The sequence below is a fragment of the Ursus maritimus genome, unplaced genomic scaffold (genome assembly GCF_017311325.1).
Source record: "Ursus maritimus isolate PB19 unplaced genomic scaffold, ASM1731132v1 scaffold_4, whole genome shotgun sequence".
NCBI classification, from domain to species: domain Eukaryota; kingdom Metazoa; phylum Chordata; class Mammalia; order Carnivora; family Ursidae; genus Ursus; species Ursus maritimus.
In genome coordinates, this window is record NW_024426552.1 from 53573210 (window position 1) to 53586698 (window position 13489).

General features: G+C 39.7%; 1 protein-coding gene across 1 annotated transcript in view; it reads right to left on the minus strand.

The window, feature by feature from the left end:
- MORC1 (MORC family CW-type zinc finger 1) overlaps nucleotides 1–13489 on the minus strand; it is a 161503-nt gene that overhangs the window by 135994 nt on the left and 12020 nt on the right. The window contains exons 4-8 of the mRNA XM_040621719.1: nucleotides 12622–12690; nucleotides 9148–9238; nucleotides 8381–8489; nucleotides 5028–5187; nucleotides 2840–2945 (exon numbers count right to left, since the gene is read on the minus strand). Of these exons, the coding sequence (XP_040477653.1) occupies nucleotides 2840–2945; nucleotides 5028–5187; nucleotides 8381–8489; nucleotides 9148–9238; nucleotides 12622–12690 (535 nt within the window). The remainder of the gene's footprint in view (nucleotides 1–2839; nucleotides 2946–5027; nucleotides 5188–8380; nucleotides 8490–9147; nucleotides 9239–12621; nucleotides 12691–13489) is intronic.

The following is a 13489-nucleotide window of genomic DNA, read 5'->3' on the forward strand; positions in this document are numbered from 1 at the left end:
GTGGGAATGCAAGTTGGTACAGCCACTCTGGAAATCAGTGTGGAGGTCCCTTAAAAAGTTAAAAATTGAGATACCCTATGATCCAGCCATTGCACTACTGGGTATTTACCCCAAAGATACAGACGTAGTGAAGAGAAAGGCCATATGCACCCCAATGTTCATAGCAGCAATGTCCACAATAGCTAAATCGTGGAAGGAGCCGAGATGCCCTTCAACAGATGACTGGATTAAGAAGTTGTGGTCCATATATACAATGGAATATTACTCAGCTATCAGAAAGAACGAGTTCTCAACATTTGCTACAACATGGACAGCACTGGAGGAGATAATGCTAAGTGAAATAAGTCAAGCAGAGAAAGACAACTATCATATGATTTCTCTCATCTATGGAACATAAGAACTAGGATGATCGGTAGGGGAAGAAAGGGATAAAGAAAGGGGGGGTAATCAGAAGGGGGAATGAAACATGAGAGACTATGGACTATGAGAAACAAACTGAGGACTTCAGAGGGGAGGGGGGTGGGGGAATGGGATAGACCGGTGATGGGTAGTAAGGAGGGCACGTATTGCATGGTGCACTGGGTGTTATACACAACTAATGAATCATCGAGCCTTACATCGGAAACCGGGGATGTACTGTATGGTGACTAACATAATATAATAAAAAATCATTTAAAGATCGTAAAAAAAAAAAAAAAAAAAAAAAAAGAAGCCACGAAATGTATAGATAGCACCCTTGGTAGAGAAATGATGTCTCCTCTTTAAAACAATCCATCCTCATAAAAATCTCCCCACCCTTTCTTTAACAGGCTTTTCTTATGATTAAACTACAAAAAAAATGTTGAAAAATCAAACACACAAACAAATCCAATGTGGTCAATGTTCCAAAATTAAACTGTACATATCCTGGATCTGATCCATTTTCTTCATTTTGTGATTAACTGCTTAAATGGCTTAAACAGCTTCTGACTTCATTAAACAAATCTGGAAACAGAACTTTTTTCCCAAAGAAATTAGCTGTCAAATTATTCCTCTAATAATGTGTTTGTTTTCTGATGCTAGTGCTGAAATGCCAAGGCACTCTGAAAGATAACTGTTTGAAAATTTGGGCTGAGAGCTTTTAAATAGCATGAGCTATTGGTTTTGGAAGCAGCTGTTAGACAGAAGGGCAGGGCCAGGGGCGTGGGGGAGCTGGTAATGGAGGTGCCAGTAACGGTTCTAGGCCTCCTTTCTGATTTCGGCCTGTTAATGTTGCCAAAAGGGTTCCCAGCATTTGTACAACAAAATGAGGCTGGATTTTATTTTTTCCCAAAAGAAAAAAACCTTCATTTCTGTGTAAATCAAGAATTATACATTAGAATGAAATGAAGAAAAACATAAATTAAAAAAAAGTAGAAAAGATAATCTAAAAGTGCATTATCAAACATTAAGTTTTCTAACTGGGGAAGGGACTTTCAAATTTCACCGCAAAGACAAAAGAAAAAGAAATTCTCCATTAAGTTTATGTATTTACTTGGGTCTCAATCTCTTAATATAAAATTGCACTGTCCAATACGGTAGCCACTGGCCATATGTGGCTGTTGGGCACTAGTTCAAACTGATACACGCTATCTGTGTAAGACATGCACTAGGTTTTGAGGATTTAGTAGGAAAAAAAAAAGAGTCTAAAATGTCTAATATTTTTATATTAAAATTATACTTTATATATACCAGATTAAATAAAACATTATTAAAATTAATTTGACCCATTTCTTTTTGCCTTTCCTAATGTGGCTACTTGAAAATTTAGATTTCACATATGGTTCATATTTGTTTCTCTCATTATATTTCCACTGGACAATACCAGTATTTAATTAAAATGAATCAGACTGAATTTAATTCCTTCAAAATCCCTTCTAGCTCCAGAGTTCTGACACTAAGAGACTGCCAGTGGCTCAAGTTGGTAAGTTTCAAATACAAAGTTATTTTGGAGAAACTTAGGTTCCATCACTGTTTCCTTATTTCTCCATACTTTTTTTTTTAAGACTTTATTTATTTATTTATTTGACAGAGAGAGACAGCCAGTGAGAGAGGGAACACAAGCAGGGGGAGTGGGAGAGGAAGAAGCAGGCTCCCAGTGGAGGAGCCTGATGTGGGGCTCGATCCCAGGACCCCGGGATCACGCCCTGAGCGGAAGGCGGACGCTTAACAACTGCGCCACCCAGGCGGCGCCCCCTCCATACTTTTCACTCATGCTCTCCAATGCTTCCTTATTCTATTTTCTATGGATCCCTAATAGCCAAGAAAAAGGAATATGTCAACTTACTTACTTATAAACTACAAGTATGAAGTTCATAGGGTCATTCTGAATTGTCAGCTGGTGATATTTCTTATTGCTTCACACCACCCTGATGTCCATTTTTAACGACACATAATGGATAATGAACTCTGGGTTTTTTTTTTTTTTTTCAGTTTTAATATTCATAAAATAGGAGTTTCAGAATTAGAGAAGCTTAGAGGTGCTAGTCCAGCGGTTCCCAAATGTGCTGCTGCTTCTGAATCACCTGGGGAACGTGTGAAAAGTATTGATTCCTAGGCCTGATATCGGGAGATGCTGACTCAGCAGAGTCTGAGCTAAGACAAGATCCTACACTTAAGAAGCTCTCCCGGTCATTCAGAGCGTCAGCCAGGTTTGGGAATCAGTGGTCTAGCCTAACCTACTTCATCTGTAACTGGCATAAAATGAATTGCCCTAGAACCTAAGGACGGGGACCTCAGACCTAGATCCAGGATGCAGAGCTTCAGAGCCAGCTCGCTGCCATTACTGAGAGACATTCTGTCGAACGTATACACTACTCACTCCTCAAGAGCTCCAGCCATCAGTATATCTTCCTTGTCAGTCTTAACATCCAATTCTGGTCCTCCGCTAAGCAAAAGCTTCAAGTTATAAATAACCAGCAAAGTACCTAGAAGAAAAAAAGGACATTTGACTTGTCAATACTTTACACTAAATTTTAGTCATGGTGCTATTATCTCATCTATGGAATTAAGCCTACTCTAGACCAAATTTCCTTCTGTACTTCAGTAAATAATATGCTTGGATAAGTTCCAAGATAGAAGTCTCACAACAAATTCCACTCTCTGCCAAAGACTGTTGAGTTTCTACATTATAGGGCTTATTCCTAGTCAATTCTTTATAAGCCTCTCAATGAGGTTTCTTATACTTTGGCATTTTTTCATAATTTGCATTATGAAAATTGTCAGGCGTCTGAGCTAAATTTGTATTACAGGTAAAGCTCCCATTGATGGAACTACAATCAACACATGTAAGAACAAAGATGAGTTTTAAAAATTTGTACAAATATGAAGAATTGCTTTTAGACCCCATAATAGGTGTTGGCAAACTTTTTCTGTAAAGGGCCAGATGATAAACATTTCAGGCTTTGCAGGCCAAATGGTCTCTGTCACGTGTACTGACAACTCACCTCCATCACCTCCACCACAGAGAATACATAAATGAATGAGTGTGGCTGTATTCCAATAAAACTTTATTTACAAAAACAAGTATGGCTGGGTCTGACCTGCAGGCCACATTTGCTGACCCCTGCTCTAAAGCACAGTTAACTAAATAATCCAAATTCTTTACAAATTGATTATGGTACAAAGACAAACAGGACCGTCAGAGAAATTAAAAGAACAACCAATTACACTTCTCTCGGTAGTACTACAACACAAGAAAGAACAAACAGCACAGTGACTAAGAATGCCTGTGTCTAAATCCTGGATCAACCATTTATTTACCAGGGCAATGACCTCAGATACATTTCCTAACCTCTTTGAACCTCATTTTTCTAATCTACACAGCGGACCTCATGAATTATTTTGAGAATTAAATGTGTTAATTTTTATAAAGCATTTAGAAAAGTATTGAAGAAACAGTACACCCTTCATTAGTATTTACACGAGTATTTCACAGTTTAAAGTCAACTAACAAATTACATTAGCTGTCCTTAGAGTATATCATGTATAGCGGTGCCCGGGTGGCTCAGTCAGTTGACTCTTAACTTCAGCTCAAGTCATGATCTCAGGGTCGTGAGATCGAGAGCCCCACCTTGGGTTCTGTGCTGAGCGTGCAGTCTGCCTAAGATTTTCTCTCTCTCTCTCCCCTGCCCCTTCTGCCCCTCCCCCACTGCCCGCACACATCCTCTTTTTAAAAATACAAAAAAAAGTATATCATGGATACATTAATAAGATTAATATTTGTTGAATTGCCACTAGTTCTCCTCTAAGAAAAAAGGGAGAGGATGACAAAAAATCATTTTTAAACAAAATGCCACAAATTAGAGAAGAAAATTTGAAGGTAATACAAGCCAAGTCAGAAACAAATTTCTCAGAATTTCACTAAAAAAATTACATAAATCAAGGAGTTGCAAAAAGGAAAATGCACATAGCTTTTCCTAGAGTAGGATTCTTCTTGTTTCTAGATATGAAAGGCGGACGTCTGGAGAAAGACTGGCACTGGAAAATGTTAGCAGACACAGTGCATTCTACATGTTGAGTAGAAAGCTGGTGCAGGTTGAAAGAATACAGAAATACAGAATATACAGAAAGATGTGTTCATGTGGAAAATATCCACAGAGCTTTTGCTAACCCTCTGCCTCGGAAACCTGGATTTACTGGCTTATAAACTGCTGTCTTACATAGGTGGGATCATCTAATCATAGACACTGCAGTAAGCATCTCCTAACTCTATGTAGTGCAGGCACGATGGATTCCCTACGGTCACAGACTGGGTTGTCCTCTCCACATCCAGTCTTCACCAAGCTCGTGCAAGTACAAATCTTTCTCCCAGTGTCAGGGACTTAGGGCTATTCATGTTTGGATTCACTAAAGACAAAATTCATGTGGATAAAATGAGTGACTGCCCCCATGTGAGATCCTGCATGGTATTATAAACAGAAAAAATATAAAAGCGTATGTCAAGTATCTTTTGAGAGACACTAAAAACAAATACTTCTAAGAAAACTTCCGAGTGTTGATGATCTTACCACGTTTTCCATAGATCACATCAAACTGCTGCATCAGTTCGGCTTCATTTCTAAACGGAGAGTACTTAAAAATTATAGACAACTCCGTTGAGAATTTTTGGGAATCATCTGTGACAGGTTCTCTGGTTCTTGTTAACCATGAAGGCACTGGAACCACAACCTATTAAAAAAAAACAAAAATGCACACATCAGTTTACTATGAAGTACACAAATAAAAACCATCATCCTTTCATCTGATCCTAATTCAGTCCATCCTTCATTTAGCCAAATGACAAAACACAAAGTTAAAAGTTTATTTCCCCCTGTATTCTAGTGTTGTAAGAAAGAGACATAAAACAATTACGCATACGCAGAGTTTTACTCTAAAATGCTTCATTGTAGAATGTGGGGACAGATGGAATCTACTTCAGCCCTGGATGAAATATGGGTAGGACGGCAGTGGGAACAACAGTATCAGCACTTCAGAAGTTGAACGGTAGGTACATGACAGCATATCCGGGAAACCAATATGAGGCCGATGACGGAAGAGAAAACCAGCCTGTTTACAATTTGGAATACCTAAAAGGCTCAGGGATCGATGGCATGCATTCACTCTGGGGGTGGAATAAAGGGGGAAGAGAAATAGGAGCTTCCAGATCCCCATCTGGCACTAGCTCCCCCACCTCCAGAGACTGGATGCTTATTCTCTGGAAAGAGTAGAACAAAGCATTTCTGGATTAGAGGATATGTCAGGCACAGTTGTCAGCAGGACCTTACTGAGATCAGAGGGATTAAAGTATATATACTGAATACAGAGAACCCATATCTCTTCTCTCATTTGGGTCCCAGAAAGCCATCCACTAGGTCTTCAGGCAGAAGACTGTAGGAGTCTCCTCCGAGACATTGGACTAGCACAGAAGGAAAGACACAGAGAAAATTACGTTGAGGGTTTCCCAATAATACAGCTCAGCTAGGCTCACTATTGTGACACTCATAGCTGCCAAGCCCCCCACCCCCAGCCCCACTCTCACGGAGCTTTCAATTGAAATTTTATTGGAATACTCTATATTCAGGATTGATAGCCATCTGAGAAAAGCCTCTAATATGATAAACACAGACCAAATAAACAAGCACAAAGTAACTCATCGGAAACAAAAACTGAACGAGGCAGATGAAAATTTCAGGGGCAAAGAAAAACCAGTCATTGTTAATATCTTCAGAGTACTAAAAGGAAACATCGTATCCTTGAAACAGAACTATATGTCTTTAAAAAAGAATATTGAGAGAATTTAACACACTTCTTGGAAATGAAGAATATGACTACAGAAAAAAATTTATGAAAAAATTGGAAGCACAAATGTTAGAAAATCTTCCAGAAAACAAAACAAAAATATAAAGAACAGAAAAGAGAAGAGAAAAGATAAGAAAATTAAAGAACCAGTTCCAGACGTCCAAGAGCAAAGAACAGAGGTTGCAAAAAAGAGAGAAAAGAGAATATAAAAGAAAATAATTAAATATTACAGAAAAACATTCCCAACCTGAAGGACACGTATTTCCAGATTGAAAATGTCCAATAAGCAACTAGCACAATGGATGCAAACAGACCCACCCAAAAGCAAAATACTTAAATCAGAATATTGGAGACAAAGAAGATTCTACTGACTTCAAAAAGTAGAAGGGGGGGGAGTAAGTCACACACAAGACTCAGAAATTAAAATGCCTTCAGACTTCTCAATGACAATGCTAGAAATAAGAAGATAATAGAGCTATGGCTTCAAATTGCTGAAGGAAAATTCACTGAGTGTTCAGGTAGGATAAAAAATATTTTCATGCACATGAAGTCTCAAAATACTTGACCCCTCATGCATCCTTGTTAAGAAAGCTAACAGAAGACGTAGGATATGCAGGAAGATACTGAAAAAAATCAGCTAATATTGTTGAAAGAGATTGCCTGGGTAGAAGCGGAAATGGGAAGGGGTTGCTAGTTTTAGTTTTTTGTTTTTGTTTTTTTTTTAAAAAGGGAAATGGCCCATGTTAGGAAAGCTGTAACCTCAGCTTTGGCCCAATTTTCCATGCCTTTACATACATAAATGGCAATACAAATGCTTAAAGCATTGCTTTTCTTTCTATTAGTCTCCACTCAGCTACTCCCCATCGCCTACAGACTGTTGCTTAGCCGGCCACACCCCACTCTGGGCAGTGGGCCTGCTGCACCCCTGGGGGGCAACCTCACATCCCCACTGTCCTTCCAACCCCATACTCCTGTCCAGGTCTGAGAGCTGCTGCGTGCCACTTCTCTCCACATACCAGCCTTCCCAGCTGCAAGTGGTACTCGCACCATAAAACCCTCCTTGACCAATCAAGGCTCTCTAATCTCTCCGTCCATACCACAGCTTTTGACAATTTTGTAACAGCAGAAATGCATACTCACTGAACGGCATTTTTTTTAAACACCCTCATTTTGTTATATATCCAACTCCCATGTGTTTGCCTACATTTTATGACCACTTTGATGGTCAGATGATCTTCTGCTGGCTTTCTACCTTCCACGGGTAGTGCTGGTAGTTCCTTAACCTGCATTTCTGTATTGAATTACACTGACATTCTGAACAGTAAAACTCAGACACTGCAAAGTACTAAAGCGTAGCTAGGTCATCAAATGAGTTGAAATTATGGTCACTGGGGTTACAGTTTTTAGTCTATTTTGCACTCTATTTCTTTAGATTTTGTATTCCAAGTCTTTTAATCCAATATTTATTTTTAAAATGATCATTCATTTATGGCACAAGTGGTGGAAATGTTTTGCAGGCTCCTTCCAAAAAGCTCACTGTGCCAAAGGGCGCCTCTTATTCTGGGAGATTTGGGTACATGGATAATGAAAATAATGTTCTGAAAAAATGCCTAGGAGTTAATAACCCACTCAAGAATGGTCAACAGGGGGGCACCTGGGTGGCTCGGTTGGTTAAGCATCTGATTTGGCTCAGGTCATGGTCTCAGGGTACTGGGACCAAGTCCTGCGTCGGGCTCCCTGCTCAGCAAGGAGCCTGCTTCTCCCTCTCCCTCTGCCCCTCTCACCCCTGCTCATGCTCACTTTCTTTCTCTCAAATAAATAAATAAAATCTATCTTAAAAAATGCTACCCAAGAAAAATAAATGGCCATGGATTCTTAAAAAAAAAAAAAAAAAAGACAACAGGACAGGCCTCCAATGACAACCCCCCCCCAGAATGTTCAGCCACCCTCTCTCCATTTCCCAAATATATTCCTAAATTTCTAAATCATAATCAGAAAGAACAGCTGTAGACTTCACCTCCTGAGATGGTAAATGAAAACAACACTGTTACCATGGAAACCAAAGGACAATCTCAACTCTTACCTCAGTAAGACCTTCTCTTTCACAGAATGTCTGAGAAAAAAACACACAGGTCATCGTTTCTTCCTTCTTTGTAAAAAGAATAAAGTCTTTCCCAATCCTCATGGATCCACTATATTAAAAATCAAGAACATACTGGTTTACATCTCAAATACTAAAAAGAAGTAACAGCTGGGCACGAAACCGTGCACTGTAATGAATTGTTTTTTCATAGAAGTAACTCCGTTTTGCTGACCCATCATCAAAAGGGAGCAACTATGATTTTTTTTTTCTCAAAGTAGAGCAGATGGATTTGAACCAACCCAGCTCTACAGCCTTGCTTGATACAGAACTGCTGTACATAAGGGGCTGTCCAGGACTCAAGAAAAGAACAATCATCTGTCCGTAGCAAGTGTCACATAGGTGACAATATACTCTTGTCCTCACCTTCACTGAGGCAGATGAATAAAATAAGCTGTGGGCACATATTACCCCTACACTAACATATGCTCTAAGAAACAAGAGAACGTGGAGAGTCGAGGAAGCTCTGAAGTTAAGGGCTTCTGCTTCCATTCCTGAGAGACCATTCATCCCCTGAGAATTAAATTTACAAATGTTGTAAATATCCAAGTCAGTTATCGGTATGGAAATCCCAAAACAAGGTAAGACTCTCAAGTTTATATATATGTTGTAAGCTTTAGAAACCTAGATTATTCTGCATGAGACTGCCTTTAAATAAACATTGAGCCCAGTATCAGTAATACATGCCTTAAAGGAAAAAAATTTCTCACCTTTTCAGACCATTACCATATTGCCCAATAAACTTCAAGGTTGATGACCGTTTTTTGGATGTTCCAAAGTAAATGATATCCGAAGCTTCCTCTATAATTGACAAAGACATTTTGGTGGTTAGAAATTATGAGTCACTGACACCGGCCACAGGTCCAGTTGTCAGGATGTCACACATCTCTCAGGACATTAGGACAAACTGATACCTCTTGGGTCAGCCCAGGGACAGGCTCCATGATCTCTGACCAGGATCTTAACCATAATATACCGAAGGAGGTCAGACAGAACTAGCCATAAGGCCCTGGGTAAAAAGAGTTTAAACTCTGAGTCTTAACTTCCTCATCTCTAAAAGGGAACTACTAAGACCTAAATCATAGAGTTGTGGATGAAGACAAATACATTAAATAAGGTCCTCTGTTTGTGAAACCCTGAACAGAATACATGCCACTTGATAAGTGCCAGTAAATCATATGTGTTATAATTATTTGTACCACTAGTCATTTTCCATGAATTTGGCCCTTAGCCAGCTCCCTGGAAGACTGAGCAGGGCAGAATGGCTTCTGGTCTAACTCTCCCTGGGCAAGAAGGGCCACCTGCTCCAGACTCTCAGAGTCATTCTCCAGATCTCTCCAGGGCATTCTGGAATTCTAGAGAAGAATCATCTGAACTTCAAAATATACATATTTCCAGAAACCAGAATGCTCCTAGGGACACAGCGAAAGATAGAAATGGGTCTCCCAATTGGCCTACCTGAATACATGCTCTGGAAGTGTCCCGAAGACCTGTGTCAGTCTGTGTGCAGACATGCACACCTGATGTATGGTGTGTTAGGGCTACCAGACACTCTGCTTGTCTGAAGCCAACTGGACATTCTATCACATGTTCTTATAAGGGATTGCGTATTAGGTGAGGGTACCCATAATAACAATATTAGCAACCATTTACTGTTTAGTATATGCTAAGGACCGTATCATATACTTTACATGCACTATGTAATATTTATAATGAACCTACATAGTAGATATTATTATGATGATCTGCATATGGATAAGGAAATTTACATTCAAAGAGTATATGTAACGCACCCAAGATGAAATAGCCGATGAATACTACCATAAGGATAACAATTCAAGGTTGTCAGAGACCATATTCCGTGGTTTTCACAGACTGCCACATATGGTGGCCGGAGTTCTGGGCACAGGTATAGAACACTGACATGACCCCTGCCCACAACAACTTTATGTCATGGCAGAAGAAACAGATTAGAAACAAATACACGAGATAATTTCTAAGAGCATTAAGTGAAGAAAATAAAACCAGGGTAATGTGATAGAGAATTAACAGGAGTGTGGCATGGCCCTCAGAGAGAATGATCAGGGAAGGCCTCTTTCGTAAGGTGACATCTGAGATGAGCTCCATATGAAGGGCCAGCAGGTGTGGCTGGAGTGTAATAAGCAAGGGAGTGAGCGCCATGAGAAATGGTCAAAGAGGTGGACAAAGGCCAAATAACGCAAGAAACAAAGCATTATTGGGGAGTACAAATCATATCCGAGTATTGAAAAACCACTAAGGGTTTTAAACAGGGGAAGGATATGAGGTGATTTATTTATAGGTATCTTTTTTTTTTAAAGATTTTATTTATTTATTTGACAGAGAGCAAGTGAGCACACGAGCAGGGGGAGCAGCAGAGGGAGAAAGAGAAGCAGACTCTCCCCGCTGAGCAGGGAGCCCAATGCAGGGCTCGATCCCAGGACCCTAGGATCATGACCTGAGCCGAAAGTAGATGCTTAACTAACTGAGCCACCCAGGCGCCCCTGAGGTGCTTTATATTAAAACAAAAAACAAATATCCTTGGGATCGCTGTGTTAGGAATGGACCGTGATGGGGCAAGACTGGAAGCCAAGAATGTGGAAATTCCTGTAGTCACCCTCTGGGTCAAGGCTGACTTAACTCAGTTTGGGCCACAGATAGATTATATTTTCAGTCATCAGATAAACTCTTTCTTCTAACTTATTACTTGAGGGAGAAGCAGACTCCCCACTAAACAGGGAGCCTGACACGGGGCTCGATCCCAAGACCCTGGGATCATGACCTGAGCCAATGGCAGACACTTAACTGACTGAGCTATTCAGGCACCCCGATTTCCAATCAATATTAACACAGAATTGCTCTCTCAACACTAGTGGGCTTTTAAAAATAGTCCTGTATATGTCAATTGAAGTGTGAGTTCCTTCTGAAGATCTGAATATTTGCCACTTTTCTGTGTTTTCATCATTTTGCTCATGGCCGTATTATAAAAGGACGTGTTTCTTTTTCTTTTTTCTCTTTTTTAAGGAAGTACCTTAGAATATATCATATATTCTGTTACTTAAGAATTCAGGAAAATGAACTTAACTAAGGTCAACCTAGAACTGAAAAACAAAACTGTTTTTCATCTTAATTTTCTCACAAACTCTTCTTTCTCTTATTTAAACACTTAGGAACCAACAATACATTGAGTCAAAATCATCTGGAAAAGTCAAAATTACCCCGACAAAGTCAGAACGAGACCTGAGTAAGATATCTGAGCATTTTCTAAACTTGCTAATAATCTTTGACTATTCATACCAAAGGAGTACTTCAGAGACTAGCAAGAAGATAACGCTTTACTTTGTATTCTGAGCTTCCAGCAGTGCCAAGCATCCTTTCCGCTGGTGTAGAACAGACCAGAACTGTTCCCTATTATTTGAACTCCCCTCTTGATTTTTTTAACCTAGTGGTCAAAAACCTGGTCTTGTGGGACATAGACAAGTGTTAAACAAGAATTCAGGGATAAGCTATCCCAAATCACTCAAAGCCCTTATCAGAGGGAATAACAATTTAATTTCACAGTAAACTGGTATTGTGCACCTACTGTGTGTTGCGTTTGGGCTAGCCTTGAAGGTACCAAACAAAAAAATCATGCAATGAACTGTAGATGTATTCATTATGGTGAGAATAGTTGACTGAAGCTACTAAACCTTTGAACACGCAGAGAAAAAACAAACGGCTAAAAACAAGGAGAGGTAACCTCTTCCTCAAGGTTAAGCAGAAAATTAAAAATAGCCTGAAGGCACTGGAAACTGCCTCGGGGCTCTTGCAAGCAACACCCGGAGGGCGGGCTCAAACACTCTCAAAATCCATCCAGTTACCCGCCTTTTCCATTCATTCCCAGATGCATTTTCTCACAAGTAATCATACCTTCTGCATTTCATTCTCTTGCAATATTTATCTACATTCCCTTTTTGTCTTGGCTTAGATGATTACAATGAATTCACTCTGTCAGCTGGAATGTTTAAATCTAGAAAGTTCAACAATATGTTAAGTCTGGGGTTTATTTTCCCTTAATAGCTCCATACCTGTTTTTGCATAGATAGCTCAATTTATTTTTATTTATTTTATGGGTTTTCTGACTGTTTCCCCGAACTGCCAGTTAGGTATCTGGAAAATTAACTTACCAGGGCTCATACCACATCCATCATCCAGGAAGCACAACATGAATCCACCCTGCAGTTTTTCATTATCCACTGTAAGAGAAAGCAGTTATTACTAATAAATATTGGCCTTAATTTGTTCATTAGAAAGTCATGCTGCTTACATCATTATCTGTCCTCCTCAAAGGCAGCTGCCGAGTGACAGAGTTGGGGCACAATGATGGCGCTCAGAAAGGTGTCTTGGCTAGTTTCACAGGACACTGCAGGGGGAGGACAGTCATGCACCAAGAAGGCTTTAAAGTAACATAAAACATCTACACGTTAATAAATTATGTATACAGTGGGGCAAGCCGTGCTCTGGAATCCGACTGGCCTTTAAACTTCAGGTATTTTCCATCCTGGGGGCAGGAATAAAGGGAGATGGTGATGTGACCCCAGGATCCCTCTGTCCCACTGATTTACCTCTGTGCCCTTCCGCCAAGGCACTAATTCTGAAGTCAGTCCGGGCGTTCTCATTAAATTCCGCAGGCTCTCCTCTAAGTAGTTAATGCCCTAAGAGCCATTTATGTGCGCTTCTTAACGGCAGCAAATATTTGCCTCTTGAAAATGCATTTGATTTTTGAAAATAAGTTATTTGGAATCAATTTTGGTGATTAAAAAATATCATTAAGATAACAGAAAATAATCTCTTGTTTAAAAAAAAATGGAAATGGGGCGCCTGGGTGGCACAGCGGTTAAGCGTCTGCCTTCGGCTCAGGGCGTGATCCCCGCGTTATGGGATCGAGCCCCGCATCAGTCTAAATAAAAATAAATAAATAAATAAATAAATAAATAAATAAAATGGAAAGGGGTAACTAAAACTAATGAGACTAATGTTAATTCTCGGTTTGTG